This window comes from Oreochromis niloticus, linkage group LG4 (genome assembly GCF_001858045.2).
Source record: "Oreochromis niloticus isolate F11D_XX linkage group LG4, O_niloticus_UMD_NMBU, whole genome shotgun sequence".
In the NCBI taxonomy this organism is placed as follows: domain Eukaryota; kingdom Metazoa; phylum Chordata; class Actinopteri; order Cichliformes; family Cichlidae; genus Oreochromis; species Oreochromis niloticus.
The window spans coordinates 4406347-4433647 of NC_031969.2; the positions used below are offsets into that span (position 1 = coordinate 4406347).

General features: G+C 41.6%; 1 protein-coding gene across 4 annotated transcripts in view; it reads left to right on the forward strand.

Annotated features, from left to right (window-relative positions):
• The window catches only part of LOC100693345 (protein TANC2), a 54543-nt gene that overhangs the window by 18723 nt on the left and 8519 nt on the right, over positions 1-27301 (forward strand). The window contains exons 2-21 of one of the 4 annotated variants that reach the window (XM_005468593.4): positions 1275-1387; positions 1652-1753; positions 13620-13756; positions 15108-15276; positions 15364-15684; positions 17651-17776; positions 17859-18128; positions 18564-18700; positions 18949-19180; positions 19282-19454; positions 22435-22515; positions 22596-22796; positions 23742-23876; positions 24801-24997; positions 25089-25197; positions 25351-25473; positions 25557-25694; positions 25814-25912; positions 26317-26508; positions 26616-26709. In XM_005468593.4, the coding sequence (XP_005468650.1) occupies positions 1327-1387; positions 1652-1753; positions 13620-13756; positions 15108-15276; positions 15364-15684; positions 17651-17776; positions 17859-18128; positions 18564-18700; positions 18949-19180; positions 19282-19454; positions 22435-22515; positions 22596-22796; positions 23742-23876; positions 24801-24997; positions 25089-25197; positions 25351-25473; positions 25557-25694; positions 25814-25912; positions 26317-26508; positions 26616-26709 (3097 nt within the window). In that variant the 5' untranslated portion in view covers positions 1275-1326. The other 3 variants (XM_005468591.4, XM_005468592.4, XM_025906696.1) reach the window with 3 other exon arrangements.

Here is a 27301-nt window from a genome sequence, read left to right on the forward strand (position 1 = left end):
TGGAGGTGCTTATTTGCTCAAAGTAAATAACCTCACACTGACACAGTAACCCACATCTGAAGTTCTGTAGCCTTCATATGGCACAGATAAACCAGGGAAGCATACACCACCAGGCAAAAGGGGTTACATCAATATGAGTTATCATTAGGGGATTGCTTAGCAACAGCAGATGGTTGCATAGCAACAGCATTGCCAGGCAGCAGTATGGGTGTGTTCAAAAGTCACACTGTAGTAAAACAAAAGAGCAAAGAAGGGAAATTTGGTGTGATGTGTGATTCTGTGTAGAATCAACTCTTAAATGTAATACTGCTTTTTAGTTTTCCATGGATAGACTCCACTTCCACCATCTTGGACTGCAGCTGCTGACAGTGGTCCTTGTTCAGCTTTGTAAATCTGCTCTGAAAAGACTGAATTCCTAACTAAAACTTGGAGGCCGGAGAGTAGAAAAAGGATTTTAGTGTGAAGCTACAGTCGTAGACAGTGGTTATAAAGATTCATAGAGGGTGCACCACACACAACACTCTGCTAACACCAAAAGTGGGTTGATGAGCTTATTGCTATAACACTAGCTAACTGGGGCCATGGTAGCCGGTCTGTAACTTATTTCATACCGTGTTTAGACCCCATTATGAGCAAATGACTGATTAGAATGAAGTTCTGAACTCATATACGTTTAGCTGTGGGTCAGGAGGTAGAGCATACAGCTCCTTTGGTTTGTTTATTTAAGTATCTTTAGGCGAGATACTGAACTCCAAGTTGCCCCTGATGTATCCATTGGTCTGTGAATGCTCCAAGGGAATGTTTGAATGTTAACCCTATAATGCCATTTGCATCATATTTGCTACATGAGTTTCTGAGACCTTTGTCTCATGAACATGATCAATACTTGAATGAATGCTCCCTCACTTAGCTGCAAAAGGCCTAGGCTGCTGGAAGATTCCCATGATGCAGTTTTTCTTCTTCAGTCCCCGTTTTACTCACTATGTGTTTATACACGTCATGTTAGAAGTGCTTGTATCAGTGGGTGTGAATGGGTGAATGAGGCATGTTGTATAGAGCGCTTTGAGTACTCCGGGAGAGTAGAAAAGCGCTATATAAGAATCAGTCCATTTACCATTTGCCATTTACCATGTTATTATTAATCTCTGAATGAGATTCTGTTAAGGAACACATACAGATCATAACATGACTGGACATTAGGAGTCAGCTGGAAAAGGAAGTGATTAGTTCTAATAGTTTACTGACACACTCTCTCTCTATCTCTGTCTCTGTAGGAGTGTTGACAGGAAGTGTGCGTATGTGTGTTAGCTGACATCGTGAGCAATCATGTTCCGGAACAGCCTGAAGATGCTACTGGGTGGCAAAGGTCGCAAGAACAATACCAGTGGTCAGTAAATTCATATTATATGTGTTTTTTACCTGTTGTTTTGTGCCTCTACTATGACCGTTTCAATGAAGCCATGTCATGGATGTGTAAATAGATAGATATGTTAATGCTATATTACACAAAATATTTTCATGTAATATTGTTGTAAAACACACAGATCATGGGTGGCTGTTTGTTTGGGCACACACAGTTGAGTTCTTTTTATGTACACCACTGTTTCATGCACCAGTGTCTCTCTGTGACTCTTTGTCACTTTTCCAATAGGTAGCACAGACTCAGAGGCATCAGAAGTCAGGATGATCGAAGGATTCACTCGTTCACTCCCCTCCTCTCCTCTCCTTAACCTTCGCCTGGGCAAGAGACCTGGTAGGACTGTCTATTTATCTCAGTGCGTGCTCAATGAAAGGTTTCTCCCACTGAAAACGCTACGTCCAGATGAACAGAATCAACCTTTCTGGGCTGTCTGTGCAGCTCAGTATGTTGGCCGATCACACATGTTTAGTATATGATTGTGTGATCTTATAAAAACAACAAGTAGTGCTGGAAATATGTGTGCAAATATATTAGTCACAGTATCTGTGTATATATTTCTGCATCTTATAAATAGAATGTGATATAAAATATTTGCTGGCATATTTATTTGCATTTAAAACGGCTCATAAGGGAAAATTTAAAAAGTAAAGCAGAGTTGAATCCTATGCAAAAGCAAGTGTTCATTTTGCATAGGACTCAGAAATAACTACCAGTAGTGATGGCAACTGTGATATTTTAAAATTTCAAATTGTCTTTAAGTATAATATGTAAACTGTACTGCACTCCTTCCTCGGTTTTCTTTGTTCTTGTGGCTTCTTCTCCCCGTAGATGCACTGATCCATTTTTTTTCCAGTTCTGATCTAATGTACATACCTTGATTTTATTTTACCTTACTAATGTGATACTCATGTCAACCATCTGAGGTCTAAATAATCCTAGGAGTTAACCCTAACCTGTACATTTTGTCTTTTGACTGCCAAGACCTGGGAGAACAGTTTTTGAAAAGAACAGAAACATCATGTTCTGAAAGCACAGGATTAGGGCAAATTCATCACTGACAATGACTTAGACCAAAAAGGGTTAATACCTGCAGTGTTCCATTCATTAGTAACCAAGTGTCCACTGTCAGAGCCATGGCCCCGGTTCTTTTTAATGAAAGTACAAGAGCTACTTTTTCATGTTGTAACCCGATGGAAATATGAACACACTGACAGGATATACAAATATTTGTAAATCTGCCCTTAAATCCTCCATCAAAGCTGTCGTTATACTTCCTGAACATGTTTATGATGTTATCAGTATCAGCGTCACTGAATGATAGTCGAAGGACTTGGAAAGAAAAGCAGCTGGACTTCTTTAAAAAGTTGCACCAATTCATCCCAATAGGTCACATGATGGGTGAGGGAAGGTCTCACAATAGTTTCACTCGAAACCTCTGCTGATAATGACCCACACCCTTTTTCACACCTTGGCTCACATGGTGAGGCGCATGATCAATAGTGGGTCAACGACCCTCTTAAGGGACACTCCCACTAGGGCTTAAATACCTGTGACTCTCCACCATTTGGTCTTAGAAAACTTAAAGAATTCCAGTCGCTTTTCTTTTTTCCAAGCTCCATCCATGACCTGGATGACTGAACCTGCACAGACACACTGAGTGATAGGTATGTTTACATTCATAGGTGCACTACAAGCAAGAACAACTACCAGACAATTCTGCATGCCTTTAGTTGTTTAAAATAACCAAAATGTCAACAAATAATCTCAATTCATAGCTCACAATAGAATAGAATAGAATAGCTTTTTATTGTCACTGTTACAAGAACAGTGAAAGGCAGTTTGGCATCTCTCCATGTGTGTGAAGTACACAATAGCGTAAGTATTTACACAATGCTCACTCCAATATATTTTAGATTTTAGATACTAACTCACCAGGCTAACGCTAAATGCCGTCTTATCCCCCAGCTTGTGTTAGCTTGTTTAACTGCTACAGCGCTGCTGGTGCCACCACTTATTACAGGACAAAGATGTAGGTTTTGGGGGGTTTGTTGTATTTGTGAACCACACACAGGGAAAATACTTCAAAAAATCTCAACTCACATTATATTCGATTACGTCATCGTGTCGTAGCTAGTAGTTAATGTTTGCTAACTTCAGTTAGCTTAGCCTTTGCTTTTCCTGTTGCTGTAAAGCGAGCCTATATAAAAATAACCAATCAAAACACTATGTGAGCTCTTTCTCACTAGCATTTTAGTGTTTCATTTTTACTTACCATCAAAGTGTGCAAGTCCACACCTGGAGTAATGTTTGTAAGGCAAAACAAAATGGAGGGTATTGCGATCGTATCTAGAGGGTGAATCTCAACTCCTTCGAAGAAAAAGTCCTTCAAGAATAAATGAAAAGTACAAGACTAAAATACATTTGTGTGAGAAATGTAATAAACATGTTGGATATACATGTATACATATGAAGTGCATCGTTGCAAATTCAAGAAACCTGCTCGTTGTTGTGAAGCTTCGACTCACATTCATCATGTGACTACACTTATACAGTGGAAACCCACAAATGTTTGCCAACAGGAGGAGAAGGAGGACAACCAACAGCTAGAATCAAGTTTGTGTAACATATTGTCAGGATTTCAGGAAGTCCGTATGGCTGTAAATGTTAAATCACAACCCTCCAGCTGCACACAGACAATGGCTGTAAGCTGGGGAATCCTTCTGGAACAATCTGAGCTGATAAGCTCTGTCATCAAGCGAACGTTTCAATGAAGATGAAACATTTTCAGCTGACGACATGTTGATTTCTGTCTGTGTCGTTTCATCAGTTCATCTTTGCAAAAGCTTTGCTGCTCAAAACATCATGTTTGGTATGAAACGTGCTAAAACAACAGGATTCAAACTGCTGGGAGGGTCTGCGTCCTCTTCCGCGTGCATAATGAATGTATATCATAAGAAATCTATACACACAATTTATGCAAGTCTTTTTGTAACCATGGTAACACAAGCCTGTTCCTCATTAAGGCACTCGAAGGCAGTTAAAACTGCAGACTGCTGTTTGTGTCATCTGCGCACTACGTGTTTTCTTCCTCCCTCAGATACACACACACACACACACACACACACACACAAACACACACACACACACAGGGCTGTGACCTGTTACACAGTGTATGGTAGCAGATGGGGGTGGGTTGGCCTTTGACCCTGTATTTGATCGTCCCACTGTGCCTGAGTGAGAGAGAAAACACTGAAATATTACACCCCAGCCCCCTGCCAAGCCCTCCAATCCTCTCCTCACCTAAACTCTTCTCCCGCTGCTCCTCTTCCTCCTCCTCGGGGCTGATTTGACACACTTGTCTTAAACATTACCATGTGGAGTTTATCTCTCTGCCCCTCATAAAGGAGTACGGCACTAAAGAAGGGAGACTTCTTTAGTTATTGCACCACGTCTGCACACACAAACATAGACAATCTCAGATTTGGCTTATTTCTCTTAACCCTTTTTTTCTTCCCATTGTGTTTGTTTTCCCTGTGCTTCCACACTCTTTTTCACCTCCTCTGCATATCCCTGTTCTTTGTTTTGTCCTGCTCCTTTCTGTGATTTCGACACATCATTAGTTGCTGACATGGTGTAGTAGTTTTCACATTTTCCTAACATGTGAACGATCCACAGTTTGATCCTGGGAAGAGACACAAATACCTTTGAGGTTGTGTCAAGAACAAGCAACACAGAGAGCTGTTGCCTGCACTGACCTCAAATAGAGGCAGTGTGCAAAGTATGTTGTGGTATGTAGTATAGCTTAAGCTCTAGCTCTAATTAAGTGTAAGCTAGTTTTTTTAATAGCTAAACGTAATTTTATTGGAAATTAAGTTGTTGCTATGTACAAAAACATTTTTTATTGTGCAAAATATTTAGTTATTTAGTAATTTAATAATAAATAAATGATATGTACTCAATCCAGAAAAAGGAGCTAATGTCTGCTTAAGATTTCACTCTGTTAAACTTACACACAACTCACAGTTATGCTTTTTTAAGCCACAGGTGAACCTTTGTTAACAGTAGTCTAAGGAGCTTGGAAAGAAAAGCGTCTGGACTTCTTTAAGTTGCTTGAAGACGTTTCACCTCTCATCCGAGAAGCTTCTTCAGTTCTAAGGTCAATTGGTGGAGAGTCCCAGATTTAAGCCGATTTAAGCCGATTTTTGTCAACAGTAAAATCTTTTGGCCACCAACCTTTAGCAGCTTTCATTTTAACTGCAGTGAAAGGATATTTCTTGCTAAAATACAATTTGGGACTTGTATTTTGCTTAGTAAACACTATAATCTGATGAATTATTATAATACTATAATAATTCACCATAGTTAAAGCCTTTGCAGTTAAATTCAGTCATTAAAAAACAAAAAACGCAAGCTAACTCTAGCTCAAGATTGACTAGAGCTTATCGTGTCTCAGCTTAACTGCAAGGTTAGCTTTTAGCTTATTTTCAGTTTACAATGTTTGATAAACTTTCTTTTAATAACATGTATAACCTCCCATAATTAACTATGTACGTGCTGTGTAAATAAGCTGCAAACACATTATTAACATATAATCAGTTTTTATGCTGGTATTTTACACTAACTAGCAAAAATTTACTAACAAGTCCAACAGTGTAAAAGATGGATGTAGTTTGGGGGTCAGAAAAGTTCAGTCAAAACTGAAGTGGCTTAAATCTGAATTCTTTTTAATGAACACGGGGAGATACTTTAACCTGAAAAACACTTTGTGTTGGATACAATTCTATCTGTGTCTGGTAAACTCTTTATTAATGAGTTTATGGACTCAGAAAGGAGGATTATTTAGCATATTGTCATTTGCTAATAAGGTTGGGTGATAAATATACAGACTATTGACGACAGGCTGAGCCTTTCGCCAGTCGTTTTTACAAGAGCGGTGTATTTATTTATTTGCCCATGAGTAAGTTTGCTAATAATGTTTACTGAAGCTAAGAAAAGCGGTCAACCAAAAAAATGACAGTGCGCTTTTAACGGCACAGTCTTCCAGCTGTGAACAAATGCAGCCTCCTCAGAGTGCGCAAAATGCAGCGATTCATTTACTCAAACTCATAGCAGAAAGAACGAAAGGCAGCCGCCTGCGTTCAGAAAAAACACAAAAACATTTTATTTAAATTAAAAAAAACAATGGCGGGGAGAGAAAGAACGAGAAACTGGATCTTTTTCTACTATAACTGTGTTTACACGCTGTTCCAGTGTTTGTCTTACACACTCGACCAAACAGCAAAGACAAATTAAACAAAAAGTAATTTAAAAATCAAAATGTCTCCTCCAGCGAGCATAAAAAAAATCTCAGACGTAATGTTAAGTCTTTTGTGCGATTTGGTGAATCTCAAACAAAGAATTAAATGAATGAATAATCCAAAAAGTAGCTATATTAATACTGAAACAAACAAGAAAAGAAGGTAAAATATTCCCTCAACAAAAAAAACGTATAAATTCTAAATGTGAAAATCAGTCCATGCATGATTACATGGCTCTGCCCATCAAAATGTCTGCGCCTGCGCGAATATGGCGCCTGTCGTCGGTTGTTGGACTGACAATTGCCGCGAAATTTCTAACATATCGCCCAAGCTTATTTGCTAATGACTATTCAATCAGAGGAGGTTATTGTTTCACAGTCAGCTCCACTTCTCTGTTATCACATCTGGCTTCCAAAGAGATGCTCACGGTAAAAATGTTTGACTCGAGCCTTTATAACAGGACCTCACAGTCCAGTGGGTGACATCACAGAGGCTTGTCGTGATCCACGATCGTGGAGTGTGTCAGAGCTCCGACTTTGACCCAGTCCACATCTTCAGTAAAAAGCAACTGTGACATCCGAATTTGGGGATTCTGGTTTACCTCTGCTTTTGGTCTCCACCAACTACAGAGGACAGCTTGTAAATGCTCTGCTGCATTCACAAACTAGTTTCTGACTGTCTGTGTTTTGAACTGTGGCTTTACAAAAGGTTCTTACTCTGTATGTTTTTAGAAAACTAAATAAAAAAATAAATAGTGTAATAAAGTTCTAAGATGAGTGGATAATGCTTTAGATACATTATCTCTAGTAGTTTCATTTTTCTGTACATCCATATGTTACCTATAAGGTATTAATGTAACCTGTTAAATGTTTTAGGTTGCACTAAAACTATTTCTTGGTGAACAACAAAAAGGTCAAAGGTAAAAGTTGGAGACATTATAGAATCATAAACCAGCCTTTTGTGTTTTTTCTTCTTTCTTCCACAAATTTCAGCCTAAATCTTTCCTTCAAGTCTTAAATTTAAACCCGTTTTTTCTGCACTCTTTTGTAAAATCAAAATTTAAATAATATTTACTTCAATCTAACTTGTTCTTTTTTAGTTCATGTACATCTTCCACATTTTTTGGTCTAAAGTGGATTACAGTCTTCCATGTTCACTGTGATTTGTGGTCGCACTCTCCTCTGTTCTTGGAAAGAGTTTCACTTTAATTGCAGGATTTCTTTGTCTGCTGCTTTTCAGAAATTGTTCTGTCTCTGCGCGTTTTTCTTCTTTTACAAGAGACTAGGCTGAACTCTTTTTCTAAACTTTCCTCGTGCTTCTCGACATGTAACAGATTACACTCTCGGTTCAGCTCCTCCTGCAGGCTTTCTGTTTCTCTCCTGTGTGGGTTTTTTTTTGGGGGGGGGGGGGGTGTTGGAGGAGGGGAGGTTTTGATTTGCGGTGCAGTCAGACGAGGGAGGTCGTCTTTCAGACCAGATATGGAGGCTCTGCTGGTGGAGAAAGAGGCTTTGCACACTTAGAAATGTTCTTTTTTGTGTGTTCTGACCTAAGAGCGTACCGTATGTGAGAGGATTGTTGTGGACTTTTTTTGCTTGTCTTTCCACTGGATGCTTTAGTTGTTACTGTTTTCTGGGACTCTACCTGTGAATGAGAAAGACATTCATTTTTCTGGCTACAAAGGACAATAACCAGTGGAAATGCATTGTCCAGGTTTGTGTGAGTTGCAGTCAACTTTAGAGCACTTCTCATGTATGCGGATTGCTGTTTGACCTCTGAAGAGTAACAAAGAATATTTACTGAGCATATGAGAAGTTCATCTGTTACCACTGGATTTGCATGTTTTATTGTCCCGCAGTCACTCAGCCTGAAAAGTCGGAGCACCTCTGGTGTTTTTTTTCTTTTTCCGGAGAGTCTCTTCCTCTTCTTATCACTTCATTTCTACCTCCTTCATCTTTTTCTCCCCCTCTCCTTTGTGTACTCTGGAGAAGGAGGAGCTCGATACCAAAGTGAAGAAGAAGACGGGATCATGATGTCATCACATTTTCACCAACAAAACTTAATGGAGAGGGAGAAGAGCACAACTTCAGCTGACTTAGTTTACATGGAAGTACTGTGAACCAATCAGATTCCTGCTGACAGCTAGCCATGGACTGCACGGCGGCTATTTTGAAAGCATGCGCCCGCTCCAGAGCCAAGTGGTGTTGCCAAGGGCGCTCCAGTGTCCGTCGCCCGTGGGGGCCGGCGAACGGCTGCGGTTGTGGTCAAGGTGTGTTTGCGGGGGGCTTCGTCAACCACACCTCGTCCCTCCTGCGGCGCTTGCTGTTGCACGTGTGCTGTTGTCGGTCTCAGGAGGAGAGTTCGCAGTTGTGTCGCGACTGGGGGGATTGTCCGATCCAAGGAGTGGAGAGCGATCTAAGAGGAAGGAGACAGGAGGAAGGTGAGAGTGACGGATCTCTCTCTGTCCAGAAGTTCTTGTTTTATCATGCTGACAGCCAAATACTATATTTTTTTTATTTACTCTAGTCTATTGTCTGTAATTGTGTTTGGTTTTTTCCAGATATTGTACAAATAGTGTGCGAAAATATCTTTTTCCCTTTAGCTCAAAAAAGTGGATTCTACATTTCACCCCAAAAATGAGTCGAGCTGCTCAAGCTGGCGAAAACCCGATGATGCCATTTAATGTCTGATTAGTATGCAGTTTCAAGCGTGTAAGCAAATGAATGTAAAAAAAAGTTTGTTTTTTATGAACAGAAAGGTTAGAAAAAACTTTTTTCCGTACTCGCCCCAAGTGGCTGTTTGAAGAACTGCAGTTTTGTTTATTTTTCAGCTCTGCAGGTGTCCACGAGCCTCACATAGTAACAAGTGGTCTTATTCACAGTGTCTTTCTATGCCACAGCAGGAAAGTTTGTCCTTTTAGTTAAGGAACGTGATTATCTGCATTTTTGAGTATTATATCGCTCTGTGGTGACTCCTCCTCCTCAGCAGACGTAGCCTGTGTCCTAGCCTCAGGTTGTTTACTGGTGATCTTGCCTCCAGGTTTTGTGTACTCCAGTGTATACACTTTAGTATCTTCATCCTTTCCATAAATAACTGCAGATATTCACATTTATGACAATTTAGTGTGCTTCAGCTGCCTCAGCTGCTGCTTTCATTTCTCTTTTGTATTTTCACCTTGTCAGAGATCTTTTTCCTGAAATAAGGGAGAAAAACTTAGTCTTATGACTTCAGATAGAACTAAAGCAAGATTAGATGGGTTTGCAAACAGATGTTACAATGTAGAAATGAGTTGAGTTATATACTAATGGCCTTTAAAAAATCCAAGGTACTTACTGTGATACTGAATGATGTTGTTAAGATAAAGTCAGGACCTCTCACAAGGCTGTTTGATTAAGTAATGTTAGCTGATGTAGTCACAGCTAACTCCTTAGACTGAGTTTTCCCTCAGGACTTTGTGTCAGGCTCTCTGTGAGGAGGTTCATAGTTCATAGCCTCGTTACCTCCCACACTGACTGTTGTAATTCTCTCTTACATGGTCTCTCCCAAAAATCCCTCCATAAGCTTCAACTGGTTCAAACTTCTGCTGCCCGCATTATTACCAGAACCCCCTCCTACCAGCATATCACCCCCATTCTTCAGGAGCTTCACTGGCTCCCTGTGAAATTCCAGAGAGAGTTTGCAAACTTCTTCTGCTCACCTTCAAGGCCCTTCTTACTTTTCTGACCTGTTAAGCACTACTTCCTCTGCTTGCTCACTTCGGTCTTCTTCTATCCAGCCTCACCACCATGGGAAGCAGAGCTTTCAATTGCTGTGCTCCCAGACTGTGGAACTTTCTACTCCCAGATATAAGAAACATTGGTTCTCTCCCCCAGTTTAATCCCAACTCAAAACCCATCTGTTCAAATCTGCATATTTACTGTGAACTAATTGTTTATTTTGTCTTGTGCTTTTTGCTTTTTTATTGTTCTTTGTTGTCATTGTTCTATTATGTGTTTTATTCTATTGGTAAGTGTCCTTGAAAGGCCCTTTTAAATAAATGTATCATTATTATTATTAGTAGTAGTATTATTGTTATTATCATTATTATTATTATTAGTAGTAGTAGTAGTAGTAGTATTAGTATTATTATTATTGTTATTATCATTATTATTATTCAGAGAGTTCACAGGGTCCATTTTAGCCACCATACTTTCCATAAAATATAACCAGCTTGTTCTGCTGCTTTTACTTATCTAAACCATAACTGAAAACAGAAAATAATGACGTCTTTCTTCATTTAAAAAATGCATTATGTGACCAAAATGATCTGGCCAATCAGATCTCAAGCATATGGACTGCATTTGCACCTTTACCTGTATCCATTCACTTGTGCTTAGATCAGCTAAAATGCATGTTAATCCCAGTTTACAAAGCTCTGAGTTTCTAATTTATCTAAACTTCCTTACCCAGGATTATGCTCTTGGTGCTGTTCATCACTTTATTCACTGAATGTTACAGGAAGTCAGAGGTGCAGTTAACAAGCAGAACCATAGTGACACTTTCAGACTCCTCCAGAACTTTAGAAATGAATGCATCGTTTTACTGACGGAAACATGTTAGAGTTTCTATATCAGGATTCTGTTATAAGTCCTTATGGTTCAGGAAGAAAGGAAGTAAAGAGAGCACATGAGGGAAAAAGAAAGAAATCAAGGAGGGAAGAGATAAAAGCAAAAAGAAAGAAAAGAAAAAACGAAGGAAGGAAAAACGAAGATGGGACCAGAGAAAAGACAAAGGATGAAAAACGAATGTGCAAAGAAAGTTGGAAGAAATAAAGGAACAAAAAAAGGCAGACTAATGAGGGAAAGGAGGAGGGAAAGTAAGGAAAGACACAAGACTGTGACAAACTGGAGGAGAGATGAAAAACAAATGGTTAGAAGAAGAGAGAAACTATGACAGAAAGAAAAGCTGAACGTAAGAATGGAAGGGAGGAAAAGGGAAGAAGGACAAGAAAAAAGAAGAAATACACAAAGGCAGAAAGAAGAGAAGAAGGGACGGCAAAGGGAGAGGAAGGCTCCTAAGGAAGGAAGGAAAGGCAGGAGAAGCAATCAGAAGCTGAACTAGTTAAGAAAGCAGAAATGGAAATGTCTGCGCGCTCTGTATCTGATCTTTCCATTTTATTTTTCTTCTGCTAAAAACGACTCACACACCCTGTCATTGACTGACCACACACACGCATGTATGTGCACACGTACACACACACACGTGCTTTGTGCTGGATGGCTTTATTTTTGGTGTGTGTGTGTGTGTCTGATTCTTCACCAGCAGTCAGCAGTTTAAAGCTGTAATTACAGAGAGAGAAACAGAGAGTCGGAGCTTTCGTGCTGCGGCTTACATTCTTGTCTTGGTGTGTGTGTGTGTGTGTGTGTGTGTGTGTGTGTGTGTGTACGTGTGCAGTGCTCTTGGCATATTTAGGTCATGATAGTGAATACATTTAAAGTGACATCAATCACTGTTTTGCATGTGCTTTGAGTGAGTTGCAGCGTGTGCATGATTCAGATTCTCTGAATTGTTCTATTTTCATAATTTCTTCTGATTGGTTGGACTTCTAACAGTGTCTACTCTTGAACCCAGCACATTAAATTGGGACTTTTTCGCAGGTTGCCAGTGGATGTCTGTAGAAAACTGTCATTGAGGCAGCTTTATGCTGAGCATATGCTGACTCCAGCCCAGCAGCCAGACCCTGAACTTCAACAGATAACAATCTGATGAGCACTCAGGCTACAGCCTGCATTTCTATCTGTTCATGTTTTAAAGTCTCTTTGTGCTGGTTTTCATCTTTGTATTCATACCTAAATACTAAGAGAAAGATCACGAGTGTCCTCGTAAGTTTAGGGATTTGTGCTGTGGGCCTGTAGCCTGTGGGTTTATATTATTAAATGGTAATTATGAGACAGTGTGTTTCAGGTCATTTTATGGAGAAACACGAAAGTAATGTAATATGTGCTGGATTAGAAAAGTGTTCTGTGTAATACAGAACACTTTTTTTTGAGTAATGACCCCAACCCAGATCTCAACAAAGAGGGGAAATACCTCCAACATGCAAAAAAATGTAATCACACAGCATGCAATTAATTTGCATGAATGTAATGTGTTTGATAAGCTGCTTGGCGATGGTGGTGACTCTCAAAGTGACACCAATGAGAATCAATAAGGAATCGATTTGATAAGTGATGGAAGTAGAATCACTACAGTCCCACACACCAACACAAATCCCCACATGGACACAAATACGGACGGTGGACACACATGGACTACGTATGAGTGTATGAGAGACCTGAAAACAATCGTCACAGTGATTCTACTATGAACAGGTAGAAACAGAGGCTGACTGCTCATCACTGCTTTGTCTTCTGTTGAAGCTCATCCTCTCCCTGCTCATCACGCTAGGTTTTTCCCTAGCCTCGCGTTGGCATGTTGTCTGTGCAGATTCTTGCAAAAAGCTCAAATCTTGCCAGTATAATCCAGTTGTTTCTGTCCTGGATGCAGATTCAACATTATCGTCACGCTCTCATCCCTTTGTGCAATAAAAATAAAATGAATGTCCATATCTCATTCCTGACAAGCTGTAGACTTCATCCTTCTCCTTCTGCTGTACACAAGCTGAAATCAGCCGACTGTAGCACAAGAAAAAAATCATGTTTGTTTGATGACCTGCAGACTGGCATAATTGCAACTGTAATTACATTTTTCACTAATGTTTTATGTTACTACATTACTGAAAAAAGGTAATATGATTACAGTAACGCAATGTTTCTTTGTAATACATGAAGGTACACGGTCTCCATTGTTTCACATGTCGCAGTCAACAGCCAGATGACATTATCAGCATAGTATCTTTTTTAAATTCCCCTTTTTTCACTCGTTAGGTGAAGATGAGGAGTTAGGACCACCCCCCTCAGTAGATGAGGCAGCTGATGCCCTGATGACAAGGCTTGGTTTTCTACTTGGAGAAAAGGTCATCAGTGGAGAGCCAGGCTCGCCTTACCATGCTCAGGATGGGCAGGTAAGTAACACACGCATGCTTTTGTTCCACCTAACTCATCGAATGTTCTTAGTTTCTGAGATTTAACTGTGAATCTGCCATACGATGTTTTATCAAGGTCATGGAAAGTCTATTTGCACTGATAAATGTATCTCATCCATCCACTGTGTTTATGTTTGAATATTTAAAGATGATTTGCCAAAAAATGCTAACATATACAGACACATGATAATTATAAAAATGAAAACTGTAGGATATAATGTTAACATCTATAACAGCGATCCCCAACCCCCATGAGTCGTTTGGTACCGGTCCGCGAGAGTTGAGGCTCGGGTCTTTTCCCGTGTGTTATTGTGACGGAGTTACACCGTCCCGGTCCGCAAACAGCTGATCTGAGCGCACACACGCACCACCACCATTAGTCTACTATTGTCTCGCTGGGTTACCGTGGCTGCACGTCTTTTAGTCGACCAGGCAGATAAACAAAAAAGGGGTGAGAGGTATATTTTGAGCGGCACAGACGGTGGCCAACATATTTTTTTTGCTTACCTTCAATAAAGCCGCTCATGTAGACTCTCCGTGATCGCCGATTATGCGAGTGGTTATGCAAGCCGAAGGTATGGTGTTCCAGGGTTCAAATAGTGGGTTCGCGCGTGTTTGGAAAGGTCACGTGAACTGCATTGTTTTTGTTTGTGTTTTTTTGTTATTGTGAAACACTGTAGGCTGCCTGGAAGTGGCCATAAATGTCTGTACATAATATATAGATAGATAGATAGATAGATAGATAGATAGATAGATAGATAGATAGATATGTATGTATTGTAGGAATACAGCTGGCAATAAGCTGAGGAAAAAAGAGTGTGTTGGGAAAAGAAATAATAAAGGGATGACTATTATGCCTAGTGGGAGGGGCAATGGGGTATAAAAGGAGGCTGTCAGGGCCTACCTGGGCATTCTGTGAGATGTTACAGTGAGGGTAACATGCAGGCTGGCTCAGCCGCTTGTGTTTTGTATATAGATGTTTGTTTTGTTTTGAATTAAGTTAGTTGTTTATTTTCTTTGTAAATAATCTTTTGTGCACCTGGGAGGCCGGCAGAATAAACTATGCACACTGAACGCTTCCTGACTACGCCTGCATTTGTTCAGGAGAAGCTTAGGAGAGGACCCTGCGACAGTTATGAATAAATCTTCTTTTTTTGGGTACTGGTACTGGTTTTATTTTGTTGTATTTATCCGCAACACCTTGAAGGCCGGTCTGTGAAAATATTGTCAGACATAAACCGGTCCGTGGCGCAAAAAAGGTTAGGGACTGCTGATCTATTACACACAATAATAGAAGAATATTTCAATTTTTCTTCTGCCTTTCCTGCAGAGGATGTCTCCATCTTCAAGTCTGGCTAGTAGCAACACCTCGCCCAGTTCCACACTGCACCCTCCCACTGGTGCTGAAGGCAGTAATAACAACAAACACGCCTCCCCGAACCACGCCTCCGTCACCTCCCCCACCTCAACACTGGAGAGCAGAGACAGTGGGATCATAGGTAAGGTGCAGTTTTCTTCTAATGGGCCATTAAACAACCAGCTCTTGTTGCTAATGCCCCCTGTTTCCCCTTCACTCTAATTTTCAGCCACGCTGACTAGCTATTCTGCTGACTCAGCTGCAGAGAGGGATGACGGCGCTAAGTATCCAGGAGAATGTTACCATGGCAGCAGTCTCAACCTGTGGCAGCAGGGGAGTCGGCCAGTGGTGGCGTCCACTTCGTCCACCAGTGTGGTAGCGTCAGGAAGCAGAAATGAGGGTTTTCTATATAGGGTGGACGACAGCATGGCTGCCTCCACTTACAGCCTAAACAAACTCCACCCAGATCGAGGCACTGGCCTCACCCAGTCATCAGGTTCCACCCATTCCATCCCCCTCTACTTCATGCCTCGCCCTAACTCGGTTGCTGGTAAGATGGCAGATGAATGCGATGTGGCCTTTTTTCCTTTCAGCACAGTGTGAGGTTCTGTTGCATTTTACCAGATATTTATAGTCAGTGTGGTCTAGAAAAGTCACAACTAACTGGCTGACACCAACCAACCATAAAAGTCCAGCTTAACAAGCTCCACATATAAAAGAATCTATAATTTAGCAGATTGCTTGCAGATGATTTCATTTTAGACCAAATCTTAAAAGATAACCTGCCTCTGACCAGCACGTGTGTTCAGCATAAGTTGCCATAGTGATTTAGCCAGGTAAAAAGAGAGCCAGCGGCGTGACAGGAAACTCGGTTTAAACTCAGCACAGCTCACTAAGCCCATAATCTGGCTTCATAGTACACCCCTCTGCTCTGCAAAAGTGAATTCACTTATATTCAAATTTGTATACAAATATACAAACAATTGCAGTGAATTATGGGGGCAACAGTTAGAAAAATATTCCTATACTATTAATAAGGGACACTGATGACTTTATGGGCACGTTCACTCATTTTGCATCAAACTGAATAAAACCTGAAATTTGTTTTGTAAATTTTGCTGTTATTAAAAAAACCTGCCAGGATACTTTGCAGTCTGATTGGATCACGTGAACACAGTAGTGAGGAATTAAAACACAGTTTTTTTTCTCTAGTTTATAATCTTTCTTTAAAAAAAACCTCACCTCCTTTTAAAAAGTTGTTCCAAGTCTTGGCAGTCTGAGAACAAAGGAAATAATCATTCTAACTATGCACATCTTTTCAGAGAGAAGTCAGTTTTAGCTTTCTCCAAAATAGCATGTACAGGTTAGGGCTACAGTTGTCACCTGAGATGACTTGGGCCACAGAGAGTTAAAGACAGTGTTTCAGAAGCACACAGTCCTGGATCCAGGTCATACTTCACCATAACTGAGGCACGGGGAGATGCTAATACAGAATCCTTAACACCTTAAAAAAAATCACCTATTAACACTGTCTGGTTTCTTTCAAGTTTCTGGTTTATTTCATCTGTACACAAGCAGGAATTTAAAAACTAGGTGTTAACGAGCTCGTCATCGGTAGTTTATAAACTGCTGATAAAAGGCAACAAGCTGAAAAATGGAGATGGTGCCCGGGTAACGTGTTCAGAGCCCATTCTCCTTTTCCTCTTCTCCTTCTTCTGTTTCAATAAAAGCTAAAAGTCATGAACACTTTGGGGAAGGAAGGAAGTGACACACAGGATACAAGGCACAGCCTGCACTCGTATTCTCTGCAGTGCAACAGGATTGTTACTGGAGTCATTAAGACAAAAGTTCTGGTAGGTTTCTCACGGTTTTGTGTTTGCAGCCAGGGAAAGTTAAAGTTTTTAACTTCCATTAGTGCTTTGTTAGGTTTCATATCAACTTCATAGGAACTGTCAAGATACTGGAATCCTACTAATACTGCCGGTCTGCTTTGCTAACAACAGATACGGAAATCTGTTCTAAAGCTATGAACACGTTTGTCTTCATACAAGCTAGAAGACACACATGAGTATTTTCAGACCTCAGGTTTGGTTGGAGTTATGTTAAGATTAACTTGTTTAAATTGTTCATGCAGCGATTTGTAACATATTTGTTACTGAGAGCGTTTAAATATTTCTCACTGCTGTGGAGTATATTTGTGGAGGTATGTTAATGGTAAATTAACAATAAGAACAGTTTTAAAAGAGATTTAAAGTCTTGGAACTATAAACGTATAAACTAGAACGTGAATGCATCGGTTTACCAAAGTGCCAGACCTGTTTGTACCAAGTAGTAAGGACACATTCACCATAGCTAACTTAAACTTTGGACTTTGTTCAGAGGAAAAAAATACACCTACAAACGGCTCTAATTTAGTTTTCTCTAACCAACTTAGCATCTGTATAAAGCACATTATGTAAATTATTTTGCAGCAGTCTTATTACAGCATTATTTTTTATGTTTTTATTTCTCTTTAGCCACTAGTTCGGCCCACCTTGAAGATCTGGCTTATCTTGATGAGCAGCAGAGACACATCCCTTCAAGGACATCGCTCAGAATGCCTAGACAGAATTCTGGGATTCGTAGTCAACAGGACCACAGAGGTAAATGCACACATGGTGCCAAACATCCCGAGATGCAGTTATTCTAAATGGCAGTATTACACGCGCTCCTCTCCTCTTCCAGCAGTTCGTTTCACTCCCTCTCTGAACCTGAAGCCGCTTCACTTTGAGGTTCCTGGTCTCTCATCTGATTGGCTCTTCACCGGCAGGGAGTGGCTCTTCCAAGAAATGGACACCTGCCTCCGCAGCGATGATCCAGCAACCAGCCGGGGCGCCGTTATCATCGGCAACATGGGATTTGGCAAAACAGCCATCATTGCTCGCTTGGTGGCACTTAGTTGTCATGGAAACCGTATGTGGCCAAATGCTTCTAGCAGCCAGACCGTACACAAACGTAAGAGGAAAAGATCCCTCCCTTTCACAGCTCTTGACTGTATCGTACAAGAGACATTATGTAGCTGTTAGCAAAACCCTAGAAAAAATGTATGCAAACGTTAAACTGTCTTCAGGTTGCATTTGTATATCAGAAAGTTCATTTCTTGTGTAGCCCTCACTGCTGAGACTGGAAACAAGGCTCATATTTCATCAAGATAAAGAGCCAAAGCACACGAGACTCTGGCTGTCTTTGACTAGTTTAGACGAAAATGTTTATGTACTTAAATTCACTCAGAGTAACGGAGTCATCATATGTAACCCAATAAAATCCACCGGGCCAGTAGCCAGACCCATAGCTGAGCCAGGCATCAGAAAAACATTGTAAAATCATGTAGTTAATGAAGGCAACAGCTGCTCAGAAAGAATGACACATTTGTATGTTTGAATTTCCCAGATGTGGAGACTTTTTCCCATGACTCCCTGGGAAGAGGAGGTGGAGGAGGAGACGAAGGGGGATCAGGAGAAAGCTGTCCAGGTACACCAGAAATGAGGAGGAGACAGGAGGAGGTGCTGAGGAGGCTCGCGGGACAGGTAGTATCCCTACTTCATTCCTCTTTCTACTTTCTAATCAGAGATGACCCATTGTGCTTTTCATAATTATCTGCTTGTGTACAGCAGTGGAAATGACCATAATGAATTAGACTGCTCTAATACCAACCAGTATAATTAATGATCACCAGTCTCTCAAGCTAAAAGGCCAGTGTGTGAATCCACCTTAGCAAAGTTTTACTGAAAATCTACAGATGATTCACCGACTTTCTTCCACCTCTGTTTTGTAGGTAGTCTCATATCATTTCTGTCAGGCCGATAACTGCCACACCTGTCTCGTTCCGGAGTTTGTCCACAACATGGCGGCTACATTAAGTAGCGCACCTCAGCTGGCCGCCTATCGTGAACTACTGCACCGGGCGCCACAGCTCCAGAGTATGCTCAGTCTGCGCTCCTGTATCCAGGATCCGATCTCTGCCCTTCAGAAAGGAATACTAGAACCACTCGATGCTCTCTACAGAGGTACAGCTTCTACTACATTCTGCTAGCTTGTATTTGGTAAACTGTGCCACATTAACTGATGTGCAGTGATGCAATGTGAGTTTGTTTTGTTTGTTGTCCAGAAAATAAATTGCATGTAGAAGGGGCGGGCCTTATTGTACTGATTGATGGGCTAAACGAGGCAGAGTTCCACCGGCCGGACTACGGAGACACGCTGACCTCCTTTCTATCCCGAACCATCCAGAAATTTCCTTCCTGGCTGAAGGTCATTACCACTGTCAGGACCAGTCAGCAGGTAAACACAAGTCACAAACACACAGAAGTGTAACATCACAAAGGTGACCATGAAATGGGAACAAAAGAGCATACAGGTGCGTTAGAGGGACAACAATGAGGCAACCCCCAAAACAGGAATGGTTTTACAACTGGATGACACGGAAATCTTTCCCTCCTCATCTTTTCCGACTGTTTTTTCACTACTTTTACATTTGTTTGCATTTGACTGGGGTCAGCTGGTAGCATGAGGTGATACCTGGACCCTACAGAGGTCACACAGGTAGTCCGGCTCCTCCAGGATGGCATATCAATGTGTGCCATTCCCACAAGGTTTGCTGTGTCTTCCAGCACAGTCTCAAGAACATCGAAGAGATTCCAGGAGACTGTAGGAGACCTGGACAGGATTGAAGAGGGTGAGAACCTGTTTGAATGTTTCTGACCAAACAATCAGAAACAGACTTCATGAGGGTCTGAGGGCCCAATGTCCTCTAGTGGGCCTTAAGCAGCCGGGCCGGATGGACTGTGCCCAAGACTGCTTAAGGTCTGTGCTGCTGAACTGGGAGAGCCACTGGAGCACATCTTCAACCGGAGCCTGCACCTCGGGAGAGTCCCAACACTGTGGAAGACATCATGTCTCATACCTGTCCCTAAGAAACCACACCCAAGTGAGCTTAATGACTTCAGGCCAGTCGCGCTCACATCACACCTGATGAAGACCATGGAGAGACTGGTTCTGAGGATACTTAGGCCACAGGTGCGCCATGCACTAGACCCGCTGCAGTTTGCATATCAGGAGAAAGTGGGCGTCGACGATGCCATCTTATACCTCCTACACAGGACACACTCACACCTGGACAAGGGGAAAAGTACAGTGAGAATCATGTTCTTTGACTTCTCCAGTGCTTTTAACACCATCCACCCCCCCAGACTGAGTGATAAGCTCCTGCAGATGGGTGTGGATGCTCACCTAGTATCCTGGATTGGAGACTACCTGACTGAACGGCCACAGTTCGTCAGATTGAAGGACTGCCTCTCCGACACTGTCATCAGCAGCACCGGAGCTCCACAGGGAACAGTGCTCTCTCCAGTCCTGTTCACCCTGTACACTTCTGACTTCTGTTACAACACGGAGTCATGCCACATGCAGAAGTTTTCGGACGACACTGCAATTGTGGGCTGTATCAGGGACGGGCAAGAGGAGGAATACAGGAGCCTGGTGGAGGACTTTGTGCAATGGTGCAGACTCAACCACCTACAACTCAACACTGCTAAGACCAAGGAAATGGTGGTGGATTTCAGGAAGTCTAAGCATGCCCTGCTGCCAGTCACCATCGAGGGGGTCAATGTGGAGGTGGTGAACACATACAAGTACCTGGGAATACATCTAGACGATAAACTGGACTGGTCAGCCAACACTGCAGCAATCTACAAGAAGGGGCAGAGCAGGCTGTACTTCCTGAGGAGGCTGCGGTCCTTCAATGTCTGCAGCAAGCTCCTCAGGATGTTTTACCAGTCTGTTGTTGCCAGCGTCCTCTTCTATGCTGTGGCATGCTGGGGAGGAAGCACTAAGAAGAGGGATGCTGGGCGACTAGACAGGCTGGTAAGGAAAGCTGGCTCTGTTGTGGGAGCTGAACTGGAGTGTATCACTTCAGTATCAGACAAAAGGACTATGAACAAGATACTCAACATCCTGGACAATGACTGTCATCCACTCCACACCACTATCATACAGCAGAAGAGCTTGATCAGCTGGAGACTGCGCTCCCTGACATGCGCAACAGACAGACTCAGGAAGTCATTTGTACCCAGGGCCATACAACTTTACAATGCTTCACTTAAGGGAAAAGGAGAGTTGGTCTTCTCTGCATAGTCTATCTGCACCGCCACCTTCTAATACATTCACAGGACTTATCTGCCCATATTGTGTATTGTACCTTATCCCTGCACTGCTGCTAGAACTCTTATACTACTATGTTTACTTGCACTAATGCTATTACTCTTATACTAGCCTACTGTTATTCTGTTTTATCTTATTTGCCAATATATTTATACTTGAACTGTTATATTACCATGCGTACACTTTATTCTGTTTTATCTTATTTGCCCATATATTTATATTTATACTAGAACTGTTATATTACCATGTTTACATTTTTTTTATTGTCCATATATGTCATTCTTGACCAATGATTGTATCTGACTTGCACTGATGCCATAATTCTTATACTACTGCTGGTTAGTTTTTATATTATTTGCCCATATATTTATATTAGAACTGTTAAATTACTGTGCTTACATTTTATTGTACATGTTGACATATGCACACATTTACTGTTGGTCACTAGATTTTAACCTTGCACTGTTGCACCATTGCATTATTATCCTGACACACACCTCAAACAGGACTGCATCCCCAGCACATTATACGCTTGGCTACTGCTGATTTAGATTGATTTAGATTTAGATTGATTTAGTAATGTTGTTTTGTTGATTGTTGTGTATCATCCTGGTACATTGTAGTGAATGCTGTGTGTGTGGTGTTCTTAAGCTGCTGGAACCTTGAATTTCCCCTTGGGGATTAATAAAGTATCTATCTATCTATCTATCTATCTATCTTTTGGTCACAGCCCAGCACTGTGGACATCTGCCATACAAATCCAGAATTGGCAGCTCTTTTGAGAGCAGGTTCACCCTGAACACATGAGACAGGCTTTAAAGGGTCTGAAGAAATGCTAGTGTAGTGGGTCCTAGGTTAGCCTCAGCATACAAACAAGCACATGGAGACTATTTTGAGTTGTGTTGGTTTCTGTCATTGTTACCAGTGTTAACTGCATATCTCTTATCAGTTTGGAACCTTTTGAATGTGATTAAAATCATATTATTCTGAAGCAAATTTACTATCTGTGCTGCCAAATTACTGCGAGCGGCACACACAGGCTAATAAAGAAAACTTTTTCTGAACTAACAAAATCTGTTTCTTTGTGTTTTTATTCAATCAGGACATCACTCATTCTCTGCCCTTTCACCGCATCTCTTTAGACCAAATGGATGAGAATAGCGCCATCGACCAGGACCTGCAGGTAAGGTGCAAACAGATACATTTCTGTGAGTTTCTCTGTCTGTCTGCACATCTGTACTGCATCGGTCTGTCTTTTTTCAGGGTTACTTGATGCAGCGTATTCACAGCAGCACTGAGATCCAAAGCAATGTGTCACTGAGCAATGGCCGCCTCGACAACACAGCACTGTCCAAACTGATCAGCCACCTGAAGAGCCTGAGCAGAGGCTCGTATCTCTATTTAAAACTGATCCTGGACCTGATAGAGGGGGGATACCTCGTTCTGAAGAGCTCCAGCTTCAAGGTGAGACGGGGAAAGAAGGTAAAGGTCAAAAAAGGTCCTGAAGAAAGTCGAGACTGCTACAAACTAGACCAAAGAAGTAATTGACAGTTGAAGTATAATCAACACAGATTAAAGCACTTTCATTTAAACACAGATGAAAGCAATCAAGTGGTACTCATAGTTTCCACATGACATCACATTGTTGCAGGAACTCCAAATGGAGGGCAAAAATTATTTTCTCTACTGTCTGCTTGTCATTTTTACCAGATTTGTTCAGCCAAAATACAGGACAGTTACTAATCTCTAGCCAGTTTCCCCCATACTGGAAACATTTACTGTGTGCTACTGTTTAAAAAGCTAGACCCATTCAGTCAGTTACTGTGCCATACCGCTGGAAAAATGTCTGTCACAGTTGGCTCTTGGAGATTATGTCAGTATTTGAGTAAATGTATTTAAAGGGACTGACTGTTCTGACTACATTTTATTTTAACATTTGTTTCAGTCATTGAATTTTATGTCAAACAACTTTTTAAAAGGGACAGTTTCTGAAACTCAGCGTGTGAGCCACAACATATTTTCCACTGAAAATCACCAACATCACTTTCAGTCGACCCTGAGCTTAATCTGTAATTGAAATGCTGCGATGAGTTTGAATTGTGCATGCCAAAAAGTTTACTAGCAGTAATTCTGTGACTGTCCGCTGCATTGCAGAGAACTTGTTTTAAGTTTTAGTGTAAACATAATATAAACAAATGTCAGCTGAAATAACTGAAGCGTACAAGAGTGAGAGCATGTTAGTTTAAATAATTAGACACTGCGCAAAGTAGTGGGCGTGGCATTTTAAATGTAAACAAAGAGATACTGATGTGTAACCATGAAGCACAAATGTTTGCACTCTTTGTAGCTCATTTGATACACCAAAAAGTCTTTTAATGGGTGTGTGTGTGTGTGTGTGTGTGTGTGTAGGTGGTTCCTGTGAGTCTAGCAGAGGTTTACCTGCTGCAGCTCAACATGCGCTTTCCCACCCAGTCGTCCTTCCAGAGAGTTCTACCTTTACTCAACGTTACTGTGGCATCGCTGCACCCGCTGACTGATCAGCAGGTAAAGGCTCAGTCGCAGTAGAGTAAAAAAACAGGACAGCAGCTTCCTTGCAACTAGGAAAAATCAGTAATTGATTGCAGGTAGTACATTTATCACAGTTAATCGTTTTAGCATCACAAAAACATTGCATATAATTGCTGACTTGACGCCAATCAGTTGCAGACTGATAGCAGACTGATTGTGTCTTACTGCTGTTATTCTGTCGTCGAGACACAGCAAAGTTGTTTTAAGGACGGCAGTGGTCACAGGCCTGGTCACCGTCTTAAAACAACCATTTCAAAGGCAACAACTTTGCAGTAATTTAGTAATTTTAGTCAGGCTGTGGTCTCCAGTGTGATTGTAGCATGCCACACCAGCTACAATAAACTTGATATAGTATGCTATGGTCTCAGAACATGATGAGTGTACTGGAAGTAACATTTGTAACACTACTGAATTTTGTGAGGACACCTACACGAGATACTTTTTTCTACAGTGTAGATGACTGTTTAACAAATATAGACACCGAATAACTCTAGTTAGCATTAGCAGTACTGACAACCTATTCCTCTCTCGCTGGCTCAAAATTGATTGGTGGTCCCTCCTTCTCTGCTGCTCAACAAGGAAACTGTACAATGTTCCTCTGTCATCTTTATCACCGTTATAACTAATCCATGATATCACTCACAGAGCACCTCATGTAGCCATATTTGATATTGCGAATAGATTCAAGACCTCAAAGTAATGACTTGAAATGCATCGATTGTGTGTATAATTGTGTCATCTTGTAAGAACCATCCTTTGTATTCAGTGACGCTATCAGGATATTTTTTATGAACAAATATCATCAAACTTACTGACGTGCCTTTCAGCCTCAGCTGTGCTTCAGTTAGTGCTAGCGTGCCAATAGTTGCTAACAGTGGATACAATACTGTCAATGCACAGCTATTTGAGGTGGTAAATGCGGGCACCCTGACCAGAGGTTCGCTGCAATGGGCGGAGTTCTCACAGCGCCTGGAGCAGCTCTCCTCGTTCCTGTTGCGGCGCAGCGACGGCAGCCGGATGCTAAACCACACCTCCTTCAGGGAGTGGCTCATGTGGAGGGAGGAGGGCCAGGATGACAGGTTCCTCTGCGATCCCAGGTATAATCAGCCAGAGGGCATAAGTGACAAATGGAGAGAGAAGAAAACGGGAACGGATGTTTCTCACCGAGCTGTGTGTGTTTGTTTCCAGGAGTGGCCACACTCTCCTGTCCTTCTGGCTCTGCAGACAGGCTGGAAAGCTGACCCGACAGCAGACACTGGAGCTCGGGCATCACATCCTGAAGGCGCACATCTACAAGGCGAGCACTCACACACAAAGTTCGACACGCATGCACGGATACCTGTGGCTGGAAACCACACCAGGAGATTTTCTTTACATATCACAAACATATGAGATCCCACTGTTTTATGTCTAACTGTTGGTTTCTGTCGCATTTGTTCTGCTCATCCAGGGCCTGAGTAAGAAGCTAGGGGTTTCCTCCTCAGTTCTGCAAGGGCTGTGGCTGTCATACAGCACCCAGAGCCTGAGCCCTGTTCTTGCATCACTGCGCAACCTCTACACCCCCAATATCAAGGTAACATACCATGTGTGCGCACACACACACGAGTGTATTTCCTAGCACAGTTCTGCTGTAACTTTCCTCTTTTCCTTTTCCAGGTGAGCAGATTGCTGATTATGGCCGGGGCTGACGTGGATTACTGTAGTGATGTCCTCAGCAACGCCCCCCTGCTGTGTGTCCACGCTCACCTGGGCCACACTGATGCTGTAGCACTGCTGCTTGATCACGGAGCACAGGTAAGAAAAAAGAAAAGGCTGTGTAGCTTTTTAAATATCATGTGAGTTCATAGAGACGCGTCATTGGGTTTTAACAGGAGCAAATTTACTCCAACCACAATTCCACTTTGAATTTTTAGCTGGATGCTCGGTCACATGATGGTTTGACTGCACTGGGATTCGCTGCTGCAGCTGGTCACCTGGATATCGTCACAATGCTGAGTCAGCACAGAGCCAAGGTAGCTACCAGTTCTACTCCACATGTGCAGCTGATGTAAAGAATGACAACAGCAGGATTTTCACAGGCTTCAGTGCAGTACATCCCATAATTTAATAGCTTGGAGATCCACCATTCACGGAAAAAAGTAATAGTTTTCTCTCTCTCACGTTGTTCCAAAGTTCCCGTGATTGATATAAAATATTGTTCAGCATTATATTGCTTCACCGTGGTATGCAATAGGCCAACCTTATACATACAGTGAAATATGTTAAATAGGGGAAAATTCAAATAGTTCCAGTTCAGTTGCTCTTTTTCTTTGGATTCTTGATCTCATAACTTTTTCTGATAGTCAGTGACATTATTGCAATTTAACCTAGAAAGAGTCCCAGCCCTTTTTGAGTGTCTGTCTCTCCTTGGGTGCAGGTGGGTCACGTGGACGGCTCCGGTCGGTGCGTGCTGGTTCACGCAGCCCAGCGAGGCCACCTCGAGGTGTTGCGCTTTCTCCTAAAGAGGGCGGAGTGGAGTTGTACTACCTGCTGTGGACAGAAGGGGGCAAGTAGGAGCCAAGCGGTGCAGCAGGCTTTGATTGCTGCAGCCAGCATGGGACACACAGAGGTGATACACACACACACACACACACACACACACACACCTTTAATGTATAACACTGTGTGGTACTGAATCATGAAAATATAATCACATAGTCGGGTGTGTGTGTGTAGATGGTGTCATACCTATTGGACCTTCCAGAGGAAGATGAAGAAGGGGAGGAGAGACCTGAGATCAACACATATGACAGTCTATGGGGAGAGACAGGTAATGACCACGTAACTACTATTGTGTAGTTACTTTGTCACAGCAGGCTTTGTTTTTCTGTCAACCAGAAGCCATCACTGTGATAAATTCACATGGAACATGGTGGGAAACAATGTTTTCATAAACATGCTTTGGTTTGCATAAAAGGTCATTTACATAACGGATGATATAGCAGGATCATTTTGCCACCACAACCTCATAATTAATCAGAGGCAAACAGGAGACAACATGACTGATCACTGTACTTTACATTAGTAACATCTAGTGGATGAAAGTGTTCACTTCAGTAAAAACAGAAAAAATACAGTTCTGACCATAAGTATTTGGACTCTTCTACATGTTTGGTTCCTCTGGCCAAGATTATTATATTTTTATTATATAAGTCCAAAAACCAACACAATAAAATAAGTCTTTGCTAAATATAATTAAAATGAGACAATAAATAAATAAATAAAATAAAAACATACAGTAAATGTGAAAACTGCCACTACATACAAGCTGATACAATAACGACTATAAATAAAAACTAAATGGAAACAAGCAAATACACAATAGAAAACTATATTGAAACCGAAAGGTTCTCCTAAGAAAT